Source organism: Gossypium hirsutum, chromosome A05 (assembly GCF_007990345.1).
Source record: "Gossypium hirsutum isolate 1008001.06 chromosome A05, Gossypium_hirsutum_v2.1, whole genome shotgun sequence".
Lineage (NCBI taxonomy): Eukaryota > Viridiplantae > Streptophyta > Magnoliopsida > Malvales > Malvaceae > Gossypium > Gossypium hirsutum.
The window spans coordinates 105,505,948-105,528,293 of NC_053428.1; the positions used below are offsets into that span (position 1 = coordinate 105,505,948).

The window sequence follows — 22,346 nt, forward strand, 5'->3', positions numbered from 1 at the left end:
ACGCACATAGGTTTGTTCGACAAATATATCCATAACATTACCCGTTCTGTGGAAAAAAAAAGAGCTTGTCCTCAAGCTCGATAGTTGGATAAGAGTTATAGCATTCTTGCACATCCTCCCAAGTTGCGCCAGTGTCTGCTAGACCAGTCCATTGCACTAAAACCTCTTATTTGTCACGGTTGAGTCGAGCACGAGGAATTGTGGCAAGAGTTGGAAGAACTTCTCCATCCAATGTAGGAGGTAAGCTAGCCATGGTTGTTAGAGATTCTCCATGAAAAGGTTTGAGTAAGGAGACATGTAATACATCATGGATTTTAGAATCGGTTGGCAAGTCCAATTGATAAGCAACTATCTCAATCTTACTTAGTACTCGAAATGGCCCATAGAACTTAGAAGCAAGCTTATGTCGATGTTTACTTGGAATTGATTTTTTTCAATATGGGTGCAAACGTAACCCTACCTAAGAACCAAGAACACAATCAACATCACGATGTCCTTTATCATATAATAAGTCTTCATACGATGTTGTGATTGTTGAATACGCGATCAAATTACCTACAAGGCCTCATCATAGTTAAATATGGCTTGGTCAACAATATCAACTTTCGAGGTACCTATTTCATAGGACAACAAGTGAGGCAACTCATGACCATAAACTACCTTGAAATAGGAAATACCTAATGACATATGAAATGGAGTGTTATAACAATACTTGCCCCATGGAATCCAATCCACCATCGTTTTGGTTAATCCCTCGCCAAACACCTCAAATACATCTCAATAGTTTGATTAATGACCTCAGTTTGACCATCAGTTTGAGGAAGATAAGCTGAAAAGAAGGCTAAGTTGGTCCCTTGCATTTGGAAAAGCTATTTCCAAAACTTATTGGTAAACACCACATTTCAATTGCATACAATTAATTCTGATATCCTATGTAATCACTCAATTTGTGCAAAATATAAGTTTGTCACACTCGTTGTGTACGAATGTGTCATGGGTAAGAAATGTGCATATTTTGAGAATCAATCCACTACTACCAATAAAATTATCTTACCTCATGATTTGGGCAACCCCTTGATAAATCCTATAGAGACATTAGCCCATATTTTAGTCGGCAATTGTAATGGTTGTAACAAACCTACTGGGCTCAAATGCTCGACCTTATTATGTTGACACACCAAACAAGCTATCACATAATCACTAATTGCCAGTTTCATCCTTTTCTAATAGAAGTCCTTACACACCCATTGTAAAGTTTTCTATATGCCTTTGTGTGTCGCATCATGAAAACCCGATAAGACCAAAAAAACCAATGGAGAAGTTGGTAACAAATAAGCTTGGTCTTTAGAGAAAACCAACCCATCATGCATTGACCATGACTCACACACTTTTCCACTTGAATACACTCACGTAACTTTCGTAAGGTGGAGTTGTTTTGGATTTCTTGTCTAATTGCATCTAAGAGTGCTACTTGTGGTTAGCTGACTGTGTACGATATCCCCTCAACCTTTTTGCGATAGGATAATGCGTTGACTTCTTTGTTAAGGCTTCTTATTTTATATTCTACTTGAAAATCTAAATCAAGTAACTTATTTGTAACACCCCTTACCCGACTCGATCGCCGAGTCTAAGTCACTAGATGCTACGATCGTTGTCGAAGCAACTACGGGCAATCATATACTTTTCAACTAGTTAAACATGAATTCAAAATTAAAAAGTATTCACAACATGATGCACAATCATTTCTGGGTCTCACACGAGCTTACAAAAGCTCTTTTGCTAACCTGAGTATGAAATAGGACCAAAGTGTAAAGTTTTTAAAACATTCGAGTTGACGTCACAACCTCAAGCTTCCTCATCGCAGTGACGTTATCATAATGAGTCACGTTACAATGACATGTATACCCACGTCGCAACGTCACTTATTGTCAGTCAATATCGCGACGCCACAGACCTTTCGTCGCGATGTTGGTCTTGTTTTTGCAAAAATGCACATTTGGTACCTACTATAAGTAATTCCAAATCATACCAAACATGTTTTCATCCAATCTTTAGCAAAATAAGGCCAATTGACTAAACCAATATACAACTAACTCATGTATAAACTAATAAATCATTCATTCTATACCTTATTAACTAATTATTCACATTTAGCTATATACATGACCATTCCATCTATTCCTACCAAAATGCCTCCAATTTCCAACTCAACACAATCATCTTACTAATTGAAACTCACCAATTCAAGAGATTGACATGAACAAGTCAAAACATATACTAATTACACAACATACTTATCATAAACCTTATCATTCCTATAACATTATTTAGGTACTCAAATCAAATAGTCTAAATGATAGTTTAACATACCAAACCATTTAAAGGTAAATTCATCATTCATACATTAATAACTTAACCAAAATGTGTACTATCAATTATATACCAAATGATACATCCAACATTAAACCTCACAACAAACACAGATGCCACTGTTTCAAAATAACCACAAGCATACTAAGACCTATATGTACATGCCACATAGTTTAGACTTAAAATGAACATATAACTATCGTCTTTAGATAGTGCGTGTGCTTCTTTGCTAATCTGGCTCGACAGTTTCACAAGGTGAAAAATCTTTAAGGAAGGAAAACAACCAGAATAAGCATTCAGAATACTTAGTAAGCTCAAAAATGAAATTTAAACATACCTTAGACATTTAAGGCATAATTCACTAATCAAATTGGAATTCAACTTAACTATCATTTGGCACATTATGAATTAATTAAGCATATAACAACATCTCCAAAAAAGCATGTTAGTCACATTTTCGAATCATAAGTAATATCGAGACTTGAATAGATTCATGTAACCATCCACATATCAAACATCAATAATTACCATTCATTTTTAATTTATTATTAAGTTTCCATTCCAATCCATTGAATATCGCCCGATGGAACTATAGTAAAATGAACTTGGATACACGGGAATATAATGCTCATGCAAGTTAACAGTATATTCGGGTTACTCACACAAGCTCACATTTTAACAGAATTGCTCACACAAGCTGACATTATATTGAGGTTACCTGTCTGGGCTAAACCTTCGATACATATAGCTTGAGAATCTAAAACTCATGCTAGATCTCGTAATAACATGTATAATCATTTGATTAATCACGCGTGTAACCCTAATGTCATGCCATACATATCCTAATCTTTTACTAAGCTCACTCAGGCATCATTTTTGTATAATTGTTAATACCAATTCCTATATATAATTTCATTTCTCATTTTTGAGTCATATAATCAATCATAATCACATTTACATCCTGTATTAATTCCATGTAGTCGATATTTACATGAATTTACAATTCAGTCCATTTCAAAATATGTGTCAAATTCACTAATTCTACTCAACTCTAATATATAAGTACAAATTCAAGTATAATTCATAAATAAAATAGAATAGCGTGGTAGGTTTCATATGAACTTACTTGTTCAAAATACATAAAGTGGATATTTCAGGGACTAATCCGTAATTTTAGCTTTTCCCTGATCGACACCACTCCGATCTGATTCTTGATCTAAACAATTATTTTATAACATTAATCAATACCAAATATCTCCATTTTATGCTATGATATGCATGAACCCATATAACTTGATTTTTTTTATATCCCTAAAATATTACACATTCAATTTAGTCTCTAAACTTAGAATAGTTATAGCTTTCAATTCCTAGCCTCAGATTAAAATCCAATTTCAAATACTCTCACTAGGAAGCTTAAAATTTCTATTTCTAACATAAACTCATAACAATTTTTACATTTATTCAATTTAGTCTCTAATGTAACAAAGTTAACAATAAGCTAAATTAACTTTACAATCTAGTCCTTTTCATATTCTAAGCTTAAATCTATCAATTTTAAGCCTAGTTCTTCAAGAAATCAACAATGAAAACTTTTAAAAACTTTAACAGTTTTACAATTGGTACATGGACACCTCAAATTTATAAAAATTACAAGAAAGGGACTTCATTATAATACCTAAATAATGGCCGAAAGTTGGAAACCGTTAGAAGCTTTATTCTTTTCTTCACTTATGGTGGATAGTCATTTGATGATGAAGAAGAGAAAATTTTCTCTTTCATTCCACCATCCAAATATTTATACTTATATTAAGGTTTAGTTTAACTAATTAATTTCCTAAATTTAATGTTAATCAAGCTTAGAAATTTTTAACCTTACCATCCACTACCACTTTTTAAAAACGGTTTATTTATCATTTAGACCTTTGGTTAATTTCCATTTAAGTCCTCAATTCTTTTAACAATTAAAACTCTATAGCGATTAGAATTTTACAATTTAGTCCCTAAACCTTAAATAACTACTAACCCGGCAAAATTTCTTAACCAAACTTTAATTTACTATATAATATCCTCATAAATATTAATATTTAATAATTGCAAGATCGATTTACGAAAATAGGGTTCCGAAACCTTATTTTTTGATACCACTAAAAATTGGGTCATTACATTATTGACCCAATATTGTTGCAGTGATTTGTTCCAACAAGTACTTAAGGCTATAATGGTCAGTTCTGATCAAGAAGTGTCACCCCCATACACATGGCTGCCAATGTCGCACCACCTTAGCCAAATCAATCAACTCCCGCTCTGTAATTTTATATTATTATTGGCTATCTTACGAGAAGGAAATAGAATGTCGCTTTTGTTGTAAGATAGCCCCAACACTAACCAAAGCCTTTAAGGTTTTTGAAAGTAGTCAAAGCTTCATCGGTCCATTGAAAGGAATTTCGTTTGAAAATATGAGTGAGAGGTGTTGCAATTGTGCCATATTCCTAAATGAATTTGCGGTAATACTGTGCTAGCTCGAGAAAGCCTTGTAAAGCAGTTATGGATTGCGGTTAAGGCCAATTAACAATTGTTTGAACTTCGCTTGTGTCAACTGAAACACCTTCCATATAAACATGTCTTAGATATGCCACTTGGGATTCCTAGAAAAGCATTTAGATTTCTTTAAACAAAGATGGAGAACTCTTTGTAATTCAAAAACAACTTGGATATAATACAATCAAGCCATGTTTGAATATAAATCAAAATATCATCAAAGAAGACGAGAACAAAGTGACGTAAGTGCTTACGAAATACCTTATTATAATAGCTTGAAATGTCAATGGGGGCATTAGTTTATTCGAATAGCATTAATAAGAACTCAAAGTGACCATGATGGCAGGGGCGAAGCCAGAACAATTGTTTAGGTCGAGGCCAAATGATATTTTAATTTTTTATAGTCTATATATTTATAATTTTTAAAGGATTAAATCAAATTTTTATAATTTTAGAGAGGGCCAAAATGTAATTTTCCCTTTATTAATTTAAAATTTTTAAAAAAATTTAGAGGGCCTAAATGGCAATTTTTCATTTGGAGGGGCGGAGCCCATGCTAGCCCTTCTAGAATCGCTATGCATGATGGGTGCAAAATGTTGTTTTCTCAATGCCATTGGATTCCATGTGAATTTGATGATTACCTAATCATCAATCTAATTTGGTGAAGTATTTTGCCCCATGTAACTCATCTACCACTGGTGGCGAAAATTTATCTTTTATTGTTTTGGGATTGAGCTCACGATAATCAACATAAAACCTTCATGTTTTGCCATGCTTTCGAACTAATAAAATCGAGGAAGAGAAAGGCGAGTTGCTAGGTCAAATTATGCCTTGTTTCAACATCTGTTCACACTATCGTTCTACCTTGTCTTTCTGCAAGTGTGGATACTTATATGGTTGAACCATCATGGGTTGGGCTCCAACCAATAAAGAAATTTAATACTCATAATTATGGATAAATGGTAGTCCTGTTGGCTCTAAGAACAGGTTATTAAATTCTTTCAAAAATTTATCCAACTATTGATCTGAATCTGTAGTCTCCTCTACAAAATGGATCTGAACTTCATATGATTTTTTATCACCTTGTAGTGTAACACCTCACACCTGATACATTCACTGGATCCAAATGAGTGATGTCATATTACGTTGCCAAAGCACCTCAAGTTAACTAATTACATAACATTCAATGTATAATTACAAGTCATATCAATTTATTTTTCCATTATAATCACGCATATGCATTCATAATGTGTATCAATTTAATGTTAACCAAGTTATGGAGTTATATTATTAAATCAATTTAAGAGTTAGAACACAAATCAAAACGCAATTGTCTAGTTTTAACTATATGTCTTTAGACATGATCTCTATGTCTTGAGATAGGACACTTTATATGTTTGGAAATTTTGCTTCGATGATAGTATGTCTCGAGACATTAGAATCCATGTCTCAAGACAAGGTTCCTCATGTCTCAAGACTTGGTCTCAAGATCAATCTCCTCTATTTTCTTATCTTAGTTTCGATGTTTGAATGTCTCGAGACTTGTCTCGAGACATGAAACATGGTAAAACAAACTTAGCTTCAATTTATCTTTGCCTCAAGACAAAGGCCAACTGTATCGAGACTTAAAAGGAATTGTCTCGAGACTAAGTGTAACAAGTCTCAAGATACTAAGCATTTAGTTGAATATTAAGGTAAATTTTGTTCTAATGGTCTTGAGGCTCAATGGTAAAATGACCATAAAAGCACATTTTCAAGTATCCAAACCATACCAATTTGTACCTTATGCATACCTAAACTTTACATCAATGTGAGACCATCAATTCAACACACGTAAACAGAATCAAACATCATCACGATCAATGCATCAATATTCAACCAACTAATTCACATAATCAAACTCATATAAACTAGCATAACTATCTACTAATCAAAGGATAAATTTCAACTTTATAACTTTATAGGTCAAGTACTAAATATACCAAAATATTAACTTAAGCAACAAGCCCAAAACAACCAATGTACATGTTATATAACCAAAACACATATATACATACAAAATATGTGACAAGTTGATTTTCAAGTTGAGCTGTTTAGTTAGATGCTTGACTAATTTTAATGTACGTCAACTCTCATCTGAGACTTGCGCACAAAAACAAACATAACTGTACACTGAGTATTGAATACTCAGTGGTGTTAATGAAATTCAAATTCAATACAATAAGATTAAATTGAAGCAAATACACAATTACAATATTAACTTTATTACTTTACTCTTTTCTCACTCATCACAAAATCATTAATCACATCATCCCCAAATTTTCTCATTCAATACTTATTTCAATATTTCTCAAGATTATATCAGATTATATTCAATATTTCAACATGTCATTCACTGCCATTTTCGATACTTACTATTTTCGGCCTCTATTAATTGACGGCATATATTGGAATAGATACTCAAATCTACATAATGAGTAAGTCCATGATCCTCTGGGAATTGGGACTATTCAATCTGAATGTTGATATATGTCCACGACCCTCTGGGAATTGAGGTTGCTCACGACCCTTTAGGAATTGGAGCTAATACATGATTGATATCAGTGACCTTATGGCATGCCTACTATACCCGGACTACATCTAATATTGTTTAACGAGGCATGATCGTCATTATTATCAATATAACACATACTAACATGGTATCAAATTCCATTATTTATATAAATTTATATAGCACAATTTAACCATTCATAAATTGATTGGGCAATCACAATATCAATAAATCATCTCATAGTTTTTGGGGAAAGATCCGCTTACCTCAGCATTTATTTCATGTTCGTCTATAAGGACTAGTTGATCTACGAATGGATTATTGAAAATGAATTTTAGAAGCACAAACCATAATATCTATTCAATGCTCACATTTTTCTTTCTTTTCACTTTTGACATCCAACGTTGTCTTTGGTTTATTCTCTTAATTGAAGGACGGCAATGGAAGAAACTCAAAGCTATTTTCTTTCATTCCCATGCATGTATGATGATGGAGAAGATGATAGAATGTTCCTTTAACACAGTCTCTCCTACTAATTATATATAAGTAATTAACACTTCATTAACTTAATTAACCCATTAGATAAATAATTAAGCATGTTTAGTTGTTACTTTAGTGGAAAATGATGACATGATGAATTATTAACATTAACATAAATTTAAAATGGTTTAAGTACTCCCTAATCCTTATTACAAGTACGTGTTAAAGCCCTTTAATGTCTTGTAATCAATTTCTTCCATTAACCTTGTTTTTTAATCAAGTCCCTGTACTATTTATAAAATAACTTAATTTATTTAATTATTATTTGGTTCTATTTATTAATTCACATTTGACTTGCTAATTTCTCGGTTTGAAATATTTAATAGCTTGATTCAAAGAATTCAACCTTGAATCGAGTTTTTTTGATACCAACGAAAATCGAGTCATTACATGTAGTGTGACTATTTCTCCCCCAATGAGAATTTCATAGTGAAAGCCACAAAATCTCACACTACTAGCCCCAAAGGCTGCAACCACTTTATTCCTAGTCCAACATCGAAACCATCCAAAGGAATAATAAAGAAATTAGTCTCAAAAGAATTGTTGTCAACTATAAATGTTACCTCTAGGAAAATTCCTGAACGTACGGATGACCTTTTCTTCATTGGCCATTGCTACTCGCAACCCTGATTGAGCTTGGGTTGGCAGCCCCAAGCATTTGGCCACAATGACACTAGTAAAGTTATAAGTACTCCCGGAATCAACTAATCCCAAAATGAGATGATATTTTAATATGGCTTGTAATTGCATAGTCTGAGGATTTTGTGTTTCAGTGATCGCATGCAGCGAGATTTTTGGTTCCTTGTCTTCTTCTGGATTCAGATTAGGGTCGCCTTGGTTTTTTACTTCTAACCAAAATAGCCTTTTACAATGATATCCCATCCCATAGGGTTCATCACAATTATAACAACGACTTTTTACCTTTCTATCATCTTTGTGCGATTCAATATTTTAAAAATTGGTAGGTTTGCTTTACTGTCACCGGGCTTATTTGCTAATGCAACGGTACCCTTTAGAGTTAACCTTTCTAGTAGTTGTAGTTGATACTATTCCCGAATTGGGTCCCCAATTTTGCCAAGGAGTCCTTCGTAGGCCTGTTGCTCGAGTTAGTTGATATTTTATTTCAAAGGTTCATGTCAGATTCGTCGCTTGAACTAAGTTTTCAGGTTTCTGCATCTCTACATCTATTTGGGTTGAATCTAACAACCTTGTAGTAAACAAATTAATTTGTTAGTCTGGTCTAATGAAATCTACTTAGGCGCATAGTTTTTGAAATCAGCAAAGATAATCTTCCATCCAATCCTGTTTTATTCAACTTTGCTAATTCCCAAAGGATTTTCATGCAGCGGTGGTCCAATCCGTAGAGTACAATATAATTTGAATGCCTTCCGTGAAAGATTAGTTTATTCTTGCTCTATTTGATAATACCACGACTGTGCCCTTCCTATCAAGTGAAAAGAAGCTAGACTTTGTCTATTTCAACTGTCCTCTAGTTCGCAAATAAGTTCTCGCATTGGTACAACCAAATTAGAGGGTCTTTTGTCCCATCGAAAGTCGAAAAATCTGACTTCGTGTATCGTGGAATCACATCGAATCCATTCATTGTCTCTAATCGAATTTCCTATTTTTCTAGTCGACTCTCGTTTTTGTCAGCACTGTTGTTACTGCTGTCAACCCCTTTTCCCTATCAAAGTTTCGATTAGAAACAATTAATTCCCTCATCTGCAACATGAACTGGCCGATCATCAACTCTATTCCTGCTTTAAATGATTCCAACTCCTCTCTCATAACAGAACCGCTATTGTTTCTAACTCTGAAGTCAAGTTTTTACATCCCTGACTGATGGATTTTGTCACCGAACGATTCACATGCAATTCGTCTGTTATTTTATCATTTACTGATAAGGGTAACCCATTGAGTGGGATTAGGGTCGATTTCAGAGAAAATTTTGGAATTTAGCCTTTTTCAAATTGCCCAGAGATTGTTGTTGCATTAGTATAAATTCATAGGTCATAATCTTGTAGTGCATCCAAATTGGCAAACCAATTTGATAAGCTAGTATGGATATCATAGCCTTCAAGGTTTTCAATCCTCATTGTTAAGCAACTGCTAAATTGGTTTGTTAATTTATTCCAATAATTCGGATGCAAATTTCATTTGTTCCAATAAAAACTAGAATCAATAAGATTTTAAACCATATATGGCTCAACTTCTAATTCAATTTCTGCAATTTTTTGGTAAATTTTCAAAGTCAAACTACTACTACTGTCTAAAATTATTTTAGTACAAAATGTTGATAACCAAATTATTCAAGTGACATATTAAATACATTCGCACAATAATTACATATTTCATATATATTTGTATAATAAGTCTCATGTTTATTGCACTATTTTCATATTAACAACTTAAATTTATTGTTTTTCTTAACATTTTAACATAAAAAAGGAAGTAAGAGGATCTAAGGGTACTTACCACAACATTTATTCGAGCCTCCATAAGTTCTAATTCATCATCAATCAAGCTTGGAAACCCCATTTTCATCATTAACATTTTTCCATACAATAAAAAAATATATAAAAAAAATATCAACAACAAATCTTTCCAAGTTATCTCATCACCATTAAACTCAAATATCATGTTAGGTGAGTTAGGAACACACCAAAACCTATGGAATTGGAATTGAGCTTAGAAGGTTGTTTCCATGATGATTTTTACATGATGATTTTTACAAAATCTTAAGGTGAGGTGTCAAAATTTGGAGAGAAAATGGACAAATGAGTGAGGAAATGAAGGAGAGAAAAATGGTAACAAAGGTTGTTGGTGGTGGCTAGAAAAGAAGGGAAAATAAGGCTGAAGGGGGTTCTCATCCCCTTCAAAAATATCAACAAATGAGCTTTAGACTCATGTTTAACAACTTAAATCTAAACTTTTCCATATGAAGCTCATTTTTTTAGTCCGAAGCCCCAATGGTCGAAAATAATTTTGGATATCAAATACCATAATTAAATGTCATTTTTATCATGAAAGTCTTGAGAAATGACTAAAATATCTTTTTATAGCAAAATTATTATTTTACACTTTTTTTTACTCTTTGCATGATTTCTTCTCAATAATAGAAATTGTAAATCCCAAACCTCATAATTCTCTAGTGAACTTTAATATGAATCTATGGATGATAATTGCATCTTTGCTCTTTTCTTAGTAAAATTGGAAATTTATAATTGAGTCCTTGAACTTTTTGATATTTTCAATTTGGTCTTAGAAGTGATTTTCACCTTACTAATTCATATACCAATTTATCCTTATGTCAAATAGGAAATAAAAACTCTTATTTTTCTTTTTGGCTAACTTTGCATTTTAGTCTTTAAACTTTTCAAAATTTGTGATTTAGTTCTTTTATCACATTTCCTCTTCTAAATTTCTTTTCATTAAATCTCATCTCAATTATCAACTTTGATTCCATAAGATTCTTTTATCCAACTTTTTTTTTCAAATTTTCTCACCATGTCCAACTTTGATTTCATAAGATTCATTTATTTGTTATCGGAATAGTGCCATGCATCCAGCCAAAAATTTTGAGATGTTACACTCACTGCTAATCTAGAGTGTTCTCCTTGATAAGCACTCTTAACAGAGAACTGTCTTCGGAAATCAAATTTCCACACAAAATTATCTTAGCCTGGAAAAACCAAGAAGCCGTGCGATCATAGCTCCTGAAGCCATCCTTCTCCAAGTTGTTCCAGTATAATTAGTTCAGTGTGCAAGATTTCAGGTATGGATCCATGAACCGATGGAAATGTAATTCATGATGAACGTGATGCAGATCATTATATAGAACAAAGGCATTAAGTGGATGCCCGAAAGCAGGATAAAACATAAAGAAGCATTGATGAGCGGACAAATTTGAGCAATGTGTATCTACCAGACTCTTTGATTTCCAAGCCACTAGTTTAGATTGCATCTTTTCAATAATTGATTGTTGGACAAACATCCAATTTGAATACTTAAGTACATGGTTTGTCAACTCTCTTTACTCCCAATATACTTAACATTCATCTTTTCTTATTGCTTTGTCCTAACTCGAGCATTAAAGATTTAAAGCTCATATTTGTTATTTTTAGAGGACATTTTGGCCATTCATTTTTTGTTTTGAGGAGTGAATCAGATACAAAAGCCTGTCTTGGTTGTCTAAATTTTATTTTATTTTTTTGGAATATAAAAATTTATTTCTGATAGATGCCCAAATAAGAGCACCATTGTTATTCTTTTTTTAAATAAAGAATAAGAGTAAAGGTTGTTGGAGGATTAAATCTAAATATGATGTTAATCAAAGATATCACCATAACTCTTTGCGACTCTTTCGTATCTGTCATGTTTTGATCCATCATCTTTATCTTCATAATCAACATCTTATATTGAATTGAAAATGAAAATCAGATTCATGAACCCAAAATCATTAACCAAAGCTACACATCAAACCGTCATCCTACATATATATATATTACAAATTAAACCTAGGAATAACAGCATATTAATGATGATCTTTGTTGCTATATAAATAAGAACTAAGAAAGCAGACTAAGGAACCACCTTCCCATCCACAAAACCTGGAAACAAAGGAGTGATTTGCTGAACCTGCGATTTCATTTCTTTCCATTCTTCCATCCATCGACTAAAGCTCGAGTTTTTCGCCAACACGTCTTTGGACACCTCTTTATTGTTGATCAACTGTCTCGCATATGCTTCAAAGTTGTCGATCTTGTGCCACAACTGCTGTCGTTTCGTTGCATCCCTCTCACTTCTCACATTATCTAGACATTCTTTTGCTTCTTCTACCCTGGCCCAGAAGCATGAATCTTGTGTCAAGCTGGCAAATTTGCTCCTCTTGTTTTCTTCCTCTGGAACACTTCTCCACCACTTGTCGAAAACTTCATACCTCCTTTCCCTTCCGTGCTCAATGTAGTGCCCACGCTCGCGGTGCATACCAGTTCGGTAATAATCCGCGATGTCCAATGGTTCGACAAGGAGCTTATAGAAGTGAGAAGCATTCACCCATTTTCCCCTTCTGTCAAAGTCATGAGGTAGCTTGTTGTTTTCAAGCATGTGGATAACACTGTTCCAGAACTGAGCAAGTCTATGGCGGTTAATGTTGACTCTACCCTCTCTTCTTGAGGCCCCCGTAAGCTTGAATGAGTCATAGTAACCCATTTGATCATCGGCCTCATCACAGCATGCTTTATACCACTCTATTTCAGCTCGATATGGCACTATCTTGGACAATTTTATTGCCAGGTTTGCAGCATTCAGGTTTGGCTTATCACTGTGTTGAGCCATTTGCAGGCACTCCTTTGCCATAACCACAACTGGTTCCTGTGAGTTGATTTAGTTAAAGACGGAAAGAAAATCTGTAAATCAACATTGTTACAGAAAAAAGAGTACCTTGTCGGTTAGGTCTGATGATTGCAATGCCAAGGCGACACCAGCTTCATAGCTAGAATCAGGTATCCCCTCTTCAAAGTTTCTAGCCTGCAAAAACTGTCTAGAAACTTTGGCAACATAATCTCCATACTTGAGATGATCCTCAATGCTTTGGTTCGGTGAGCCAGTGGCCATCATCAAATGCAACATCTTCATAACTGATGCAACATTCTCTACACAAATGGCACCCTCTTGGCAGCAGAAAACATAGCTCCCGAAAGGCCAAAACAGGCTCTCTGATGGATCGTCAGCTTGGGTTAACAATTCCAAGTCCTTTAAAACACTAAGAAAAAGTAAACGTTTTAGATCACTGGGTACTTGAGAAGAAAGGCCTGCAACAGGGAGGTGAGGAGAAGCCATGCAGCAGTGCCAGAACTGCAGCAGGGCTTGTATATGAGGAATGTGGTTTACAATCTCTGCTAAAAGTAGCCTTGGCATGATATCATGCTTGGAAACAACATGGCAAAAGTTTTCACCCCATCTTTGGTGTCGAATCGACCGATGGAGGGCTTCATTGCCGAGCAATGGAGAACCGAATGTGATGCATAGGACGGACATTGGAGGATATACTGACAAAGAGAGCAGATGACAGAGGAGAAACAGAGCAGAAAGAGAGGCTGTCGTTCCTCCTATGCAGTGACCTGTTATCACTATTGACTTCACTTTTCCCATTAAATCCGCGATCTGCATCAACATATCTATTTAATTAGTTTTATTACTTAGGACATCTTCCAATGCGCACCTACCTTAATTAATTTGTTTCCAGGTTAGAACAAAAATAAATTCATTTCTTATTTTTAAAAGTAACTTCATTTCATGAGTTCAATCCAAACTTTTTGAGATAATCTGAATTATTCAAACTTTAATTAAGTATAATTTTACGGTTTCTCAAAATAAGTATTAATCGATTTAAAACAATACATGTCAAGCAAGTACAAAGATTGATGGCAGAGTTGCATTAATAGGAACTAGGGACGGTAATACTCGAATCACTTGAAGGATGAGACGATTTTTTTTTGTTTGTTTGTTTGAAAGGAGCGTAGGAAACAGTTATGATATTTTGAAATTAATATATCTATATATTTAACTTTTAAAATGATAAAGGCAAATAATTATACATTATACAATAAACCTTAAAATATTTAGATTGAGATATAGATAAATATGTACATTAAAATAATTAGAAATAACTAATAAATATCAAAATATAAAATAGTGAAGAATCTGACAACACTTGTGGCATCCATCTCTCCTAAATATGTTGAAGTTAAAAGGTGGTATGGAAAGGTACTTCTTTTGTATAAAGTTAAACCCCATTGACGGGTTACTTATCATCTTACAGCCAACCCCCATAAAAAGGAGAAAAAGATGCACCCCAATGAAAGCAAGTTTGGTTGGTTTAAGATTGGAGTTGACCCCAACAAACATTTAGCCGACATCAAGTGGGAATGGAATCTTGTTTTTAAGATAATGTAATGTGAGTGAAGTTCGGGGTGACTCACTCCCTGCCAGCCTCATTTGTCATGAGTGACTTGGTCTACAAATTGATTTAACGTGGCCTTGAATAGTTGGTCTTTTTAAGTACCACAAAAAGCATGTGGCCATTTTAAGGTCCAATTATTGACAGTTATATCTTACAAAGGGAATTATTGAGGGCTGAAATTATGTGATTGAGTTACTTTTGATTTTTTTTCTTCCTTTTGGGATGAATTAGTGGCAATATCCCTATGCCTCCTACTTTCTATCCTACTTGGGGTGCTTTGCCTCAGCTCAGGCCTGAGGCGATACTCAGCAGGCATCAAATTTTTTAAGAATTATTATTAAATTTTTTAAAAATTTTAAAAATTTTAATTAAACTCTTCAATTTTATTTTTTGTGTTTTGTAAATTCTCATAAAATTTTTGAAACAAAGTTTTTAAAAATTCTCATTAAAACCCTCAAAGTGTTTAAAATATTTAATTAGACCTCTCTACCATTATATAAATGAAAAAAAATGAAAACCAAAAAGAAAATCGGAATACATATATTTATAAATAAAAGGATAATAATCCATCCTCTTTAGAATAATTTCATTTGTATGTTAATCTATAAAAATTTATGTTTGTTAAAATTTTGGATGTTATAAAGATGTAACATGTGAATTTTAGATTATATTATATTTTTTAATTTTCAAATTAACAAATTATGATATATTAATAATATTATTAATTATTGATATTTAGTTCATATCTTTAATAAAATTTATAAACGCAATTATATTTATTAAAAATTATTTTCATTTAATAAAATATGATTAATATATTTTTATAAAAAAATTAATCATTTTATTAAAACAATCTTAATTATTTTATTTTATTTTACAACTAATTTGACTAAAACTTGAGGAAAAATTTGTTATAACAGAATTAATTTAGTAAAAAAATGTACTTCTTACTCTATGATTGTCGTCATAGATGGAAAGTTGCTATAAAATGTAAAAGTAAAACATAAAAAATTGATTATACATCAAACTTGAATGTTATAATAAAATGTTGTTACAGAGTAAAACTATTAAAGAGAGTAATTTTTTTTAGAAGATTAAAAAAATAAAATTCTTAAAATAAATAAATTTGAATATCTACATCCCAAGTCTCAACTACTAATCAAACCCACAAGATATACATAAAGGTGGATGCAAATTTTCCCCCAATTATTGCCCAATTATGATGACTAATGTCTATAAGATTGCACATGTTGTACTTTTATCATAATTTTCTTTTTGGGGTTTTCTCTACATTATCAAATAAAAAAATAGCTGCCTTTTGGGAATATTTCTCTTTCACAATTTAGAGTTGTAATATAAAAATCAATATGATATTTTAGATATTGGTACAGTTATTAAATTTGAAAAAGTATAATTAGATTAAATTGTAGTTAAGGATTATTCACCCAAAGCTTATGGTATTTTATACATGGAAAGTTTTAACAAATGTTTTGGAGGGAGACAAACAGGAGTGCATCATGTTGATGATGATAATTAAAGTTGTATCACATTCCATTAACTTCAATTCTAAACAAATGCAACAATTATACTTCCATTGATTCTTTTATTGAGTGTCCAATTATGAAGTTTCCCACTATATGCAGTACCTACTTATTCCCACTACCCAAGAATGCCCTATTATCTGAACCAGCTCACTCATTCTATCTTTCATTTCAGCTTTAGATTAAGGCTTGGGATTTTAGTAAATTTAATATCACAAACCAAGTCTATATAAGCTTCTTAATTTCCATATAAATCAATTACAATTAGTCAGTACTAGTTTAGGCAAATTCTAATTCTTCATTTGTTCTTATCTGGGGATGGGTTTCAACTTTTAATTTACCATTACACCAATAATCTAGGGATTTTGTTAGGCTAAAGTTTCCGTCATAAATGAAGCCCCATAATAAATCATTTCACATAAAGAGAGTCAAATAAATATGTCAAACACTTGCCTAATCTTAATTATTCACAAACACTCGTTGATTATACTCATGCACAACGAGAAATGATTGTATGAAACAGTGACGCCACGTTATCTATATCCCTTTCCAATAGTTTTATGCCACATCAGTATTTTTATCTTGAATTTCAGGATTTTATCCTGAATTTCAGGATTTTATCTTGAATTTTAATATTTTAATTTAGATTTGATTTTTTTTTCAAGATAAAATCCTAAATTTCAGGATAAGAGTACTGATGTGGCATAAAACTATTGGAAATGGATACAGATGACGTGGCGTCACTGTTTCATACAATCCTTTTCCCATGCACAACACTCATTTTCCTTAAGTCCCAAGTTGTTTAACCTATGAAACTCTACTATTTTCCTGTCTTTACTTTTATTTTTAAAATATTAATTTTTCTATTTTTTTGAATAATCTCATTATAGGTATTGATCATATCTATTCTTTTTAATACAATATCTAGAACTACCCATAACCCGTCCCCAACCCATAAATAGAAGAATAATGTGCTTCAACGCACTTGAGCTCATGTCCTGCATTAACAACAATATCCATGCCAATCGAGCTAAGAGTCAATCGGTTAATCCTTCCATATTTTAAAATTTCAAAAATTGAGTTCAATTGCTGTTATTATTATTATTATTATTTTGTTAAATTGAAAATAAGTTGATAGCTAAGTAATAAAAATAAGTTGTAGTAAATTAAAATTTAACAATATTAACAATTAGATTTATATTTTTAATCTTAAAAGCAGAGGGACTATATCCCTTAAAATAGAAGTAGGATTAAATTCCTTGAAAAAAAAAACTAAATTTTAAATGTATGAAAAAGTAGAAGGACCTGAAGCATATTTTATCCTCCTTGTGTAACTTCTTTCCCTCATTCTTCAATCAATTTATGGAGTTTCCCGGTGCTTAAGTAATGCTTATAAGCCCATTACTTAGCGCCCAATAACCCATTTTACCTGTAATTCATACTTGCCCAAACAATATCTAAATTAATCCCAAAATCTCATATCGATTTTCTAGCTGGGTTTTTTTCAATTAGAGGTTAATTTATTAATTATCGATTTGGTTTTGATTTCTTCAATACATTTCATGAAACTAAAACATGATCAACACTATAATCGATGAGGTTTATAAGTCTAAAATTCTATAATTTTTTTCAACTTTAGATCACTCTGAGTAAAATGAATTAGATCTTCAAGCATAAACAAAGGAAACAGAAATGAATTAAATCTATAAACCGTAACTGTAACAAAAGGAAAGCTAACCTGGATTTGCAAGCTTGGGAACATTGAGAAGAAAAGCTTTAACATCCCATGATGCACCATGGGCTCCTCTGCTTCGCTATGTCGATAAAGCGGAGCAAAAACGCCACCGTCTTCCTTACTCAAAGCCACCAGATTTCTACATTTCTGGTCAGACCCAGAAGTCATTTGCCGGCCGGAAAACGCAATATAAGCCACGCTTCCAATCCGTTCCACCAGGTAAGCCCCTGGGAAGCTTATGTTTGCTATATTGCACACCCTCCATGCTTCCTCCAACAATGGCGTCGACGCAAGAAATGTCGCCAGCGTCTCGCTCATTTCGAAATTGTTTTGGCCGCTTTGATCCCAATTAATTTCCACAAGGAACCCATGTTAGGATTTCGGAATAAAGAATTTTCAAGTCAAAATTTGGAATTTGTAGTTGAAAATTAAAAAAAAAAAAAAGTGGGCTGAGTTAACTTACCATGAAGCTTCGGTTTCCATACTATGGAAAGTTGTTGCTCTTTCTTCGATTTCTTTTTGGTTGTTTTCTTGCTAGTGGTAGCGTGATGCTGGTGACAGACTCCTTTATTAGTGAGAAAAGAACAAGGTCTAATTTCAAATTTCATCTCTCTACTTTACAAAAATTAAAAATTTAGTCATTTTACTTTACTTTATCATAAATTAGTCCCAATTATCAACAAACATTGGTAATTTGCTATATAAAAATTGGTTTGAACCATTGGTTTTTGTTAATTCCATGTAGATTAACACTATTATCTAGTTAACTTAATTTCTCAATTTTCATTAATTACAAGAATCGAATTCTGAAAAATTAAGATATAAAGGATGGAATTCACAATTAGACAGATATATAAATATTGAAAACATAGTCTGAACGATCAAAGTAAGTGGGTGATTTTAATTACTACTTTATTAATAAAAAAGGAAAAAAAAAAGAAATGATGATGGGTGGGGTTTGAAGATTGAAAAATGAAAAGAGTTTACTTTGGTAAATGGGGGATGGTGAGTCAAAATTCAAACTAATTGGGGGACCAATGCAGACACTGAATTTTTTATGGATTATGATAAATTATTTATGGCAATAAATAGAGTTTGTATATATATTACAGAGAGAAGAGGAGAACAAGTCGAACTTGTAATGCCGCGTTGGCGAAAGAGATGGAATGGATATATTTTTGTAAGATGAAGTGCATCCCATTTGTTTTTTGTTTTAATTTCTATTGGAGTGAGATGTTCGCTTATTACACGCCCAAGAGTCGAATCCTCAACTATTAGTTAAAATAAAAAATACCATTACTATATCACCTAATTCCCTTAATTGGTCAACTCTTAATTTTTGTTTTACTTTTTCATATTACTATTATTATTTATTATAGTTTAATCAACATTAATGATATTGTATTTTCTTTACTAATCCCAGAATAAATATATTTTTTAATTTTTTTATAAAATTTATAATAAAAAAATAATTTAAACCCCAAATAGACATAGACATTATAAGACTTGAACTTAAGATATCAAAACTCTCGACACCTTATCTCAAGTGCACTATAATCAAATAATAAAGGGCTTGGGTTTTACAAATATTAGAAATCCTATTATACGCATATACGTGTAGAAATCGTGAATCTAAAACACAAATACATGTTTAAAAATAAAATATAATAAATATTGAAACTAATTAATCATAATAACACATGAAATATGTATGATATTAAAATAAAAAATAGATTAAATTATGGGTAAAACAAAATTTAAACACATAAATATATTATATTAACAATACTAAATGCACTACAATTGTTTAACATGGTGTTGTCTTCAATTCTAAATTAATATCGAGTTGATTTTAGACATCAACTCAATCAACAACATTATTTTCTAATTTTTATTTTTATTTATTTTTGCTTTGAAAGTAAATATTTTAACTAATTTAGAATTAAAAGTAACAATTCCATTATAAATAAAGGCAAAAATGTTTTCTAATAAAATTACTAATAATTTACAAACTTATTTTTAATAAATATGAATTTCTTAAAAATTAAATATGCTCGTAAAAAATTGAGTTCTACTGATTGACACGTAGTGACCTTTTTTTCTTAAAATTTAAAATTTTATATTTAAAACTATTTAATGTTTTAAATTTGAATATATTTTAAATATGCTCGACTCTATTATATTAATAGTCTATATTTTTATAATTTTTTAAATAATTAAATTAAATTTTTTATCATTTTTAAGAGTGTTAAAAGTATAATTTTATCTTTATTAATTTAAAATTTTAAAAATTTTAAAAAGTCTAAATAAAAAAAATTTAATTTTAAGGGCCGGGCACTAGTTTTGCCATGCAAGCCATTTTAAATATATTATTTAAAAATAAAGCCTTACATATAAAAGTAAATTTAATAAAATTTAAAAATATCAAATTTCTCAAATATACTAGATATATCTCTTAAAAATTAATCGGAGAATAAATATATATATATATATATATATATATCACTTAAACTAGTTTTAAGATTAAAATCCAAAGTTTTAAAATAAAATAAAATAAACCTTAAAACACCACGTGTCAAGCAATGAAACTCGACATTTGTCTAGCATTATAATTCAATTTCAAATGTAATATATATTTTTTGAGATATGAATATAATAGCTTTTAAACTTATGTTTTTATAAATTTAATTAATTAAATATTTTTAAGAAATTAATATTGTTTTATTAGCAACTTTGTTAATTATTAGTAATTTTATTATAAAGTGTTTTTTTTATGAAATTGTTATTTTTACTTTTAAATTATACCAAATCTTTACTTACAAAGCAAAAAAAAAAATCTAAAATTTAAGTTGCAATATTTTTTATATAATGATAAATTTAATTTTTAATGTTTATATTTTCTGTTAATTGGCCCTTATTCTCTCTCTTTCTTTTTTTTTAATTAAATTTATTCGTTAATCTTTTTTAAAGAACTAAATTTAACCATCAACATTTAAAAAAAAGTCGAATTTAATCATTAACTTTTTAAAAAGAGTTGAATTGTTTTTTAATTGAAATATTGACTAAAACATTAACTTTTTAAATATGACAATCGACGAGAACTTGATGCTATTTTTTTGAATTTCGATGAATTTTTTATAATTTTTAATTATTTATTGGCGTGACATTTAAGATAAATAATATCATATCAAGATGAAGTACATGTAAATTGTCATTAGGATTGTCATGTCAACATTGTTAAAAATTTATTTTTAGTAAGTATTTTAGTAAAAAAAATGATTTGACTTTTTTTAATGATTAATGGTCAAATTTAATTTAAAAAATAATAATGGCTAAATTGACAAAAAGATATAAATGTTGAGGAATAAATTTTTTATGTAATTTTTTAGGATAAACTATAGAATTAGTCACCAACTATTAGTGTGTTTCTATTTTTGTCACTCAATTATGAAAATTTTTAATCTAGTCACTAATGCTTTAGATCATTTTTATTTTGGTCAGTCACGTTTTAGATTTTTTCTATTACGGTTAGAGGTGAGCAAAATTTAATTCAACTCGAAAAAAATTTAAAAAATATTTTAATTTTGAGTTAAACAAATCGAGCTATTCGAGTCAACTTGAATTTTTTTGAAATTTCGAGGTCGAATCAAGTTGAGTTTTTGAATTCGAATAACTCGAATAATTCGAATAAATCAAATATCAAACTATAATATTTTACATTTTTACCCCAAACTCCCAAACTTTTTTACTTTTCCCTCAAAACTTTCTCACTTTCCTCCCAAAACTTTTACTCCTCTCTCATCCCAACCCATTATCTACCCAAAATCCATTTCTCACCAAAATTTTACTTTCCCATTTACTTTTTCTCAAAATATTACTCCTAAAAACCCTCAAAGTTTTTTATTTTCCCCCAAAATTTTTACTCCCTCCCATTTTCCCCCTAAAACTTTTACTCCCTTCCCATCTTACCCCCAATCTACCCCAAACTCATCCCCCCTCAATTTTTTATTAATATTTTCCCTCCAAACTTTTACTCTCCCTATTTACTTTCCCTCAAACTTTTACTAGTAATAATTTTATTTATATCTACTATTTATATTATTA

General features: G+C 31.2%; 1 protein-coding gene across 1 annotated transcript; it reads right to left on the bottom strand.

Moving 5' to 3' along the window:
- Window positions 1–12,394: 12,394 nt before the first annotated feature.
- LOC107937158 (lipase-like PAD4) lies at window positions 12,395–18,858 on the bottom strand. Its single transcript, XM_016869992.2, has 4 exons — window positions 18,706–18,858; window positions 18,246–18,579; window positions 13,445–14,167; window positions 12,395–13,375 (listed from the first exon to the last, which is right to left on the bottom strand). Exons 1-4 carry the CDS (start codon window positions 18,723–18,725, stop codon window positions 12,584–12,586), a joined length of 1,869 nt encoding a protein of 622 aa, XP_016725481.1. The 5' UTR covers window positions 18,726–18,858; the 3' UTR covers window positions 12,395–12,583.
- Between the last annotated feature and the right edge of the window lie 3,488 nt (window positions 18,859–22,346).

Coding starts and splice junctions, on each gene's coding strand:
- LOC107937158 (XM_016869992.2), bottom strand. CDS start 18,725: ATGGAAACCGAAGCTTCATG. Junction 14,168..18,245: donor TCCCAAGCTTGCAAATCCAG/GTTAGCTTTCCT, acceptor ATGTTGATGCAG/ATCGCGGATTTAATGGGAAA. Junction 13,376..13,444: donor CATCAGACCTAACCGACAAG/GTACTCTTTTTT, acceptor ATCAACTCACAG/GAACCAGTTGTGGTTATGGC.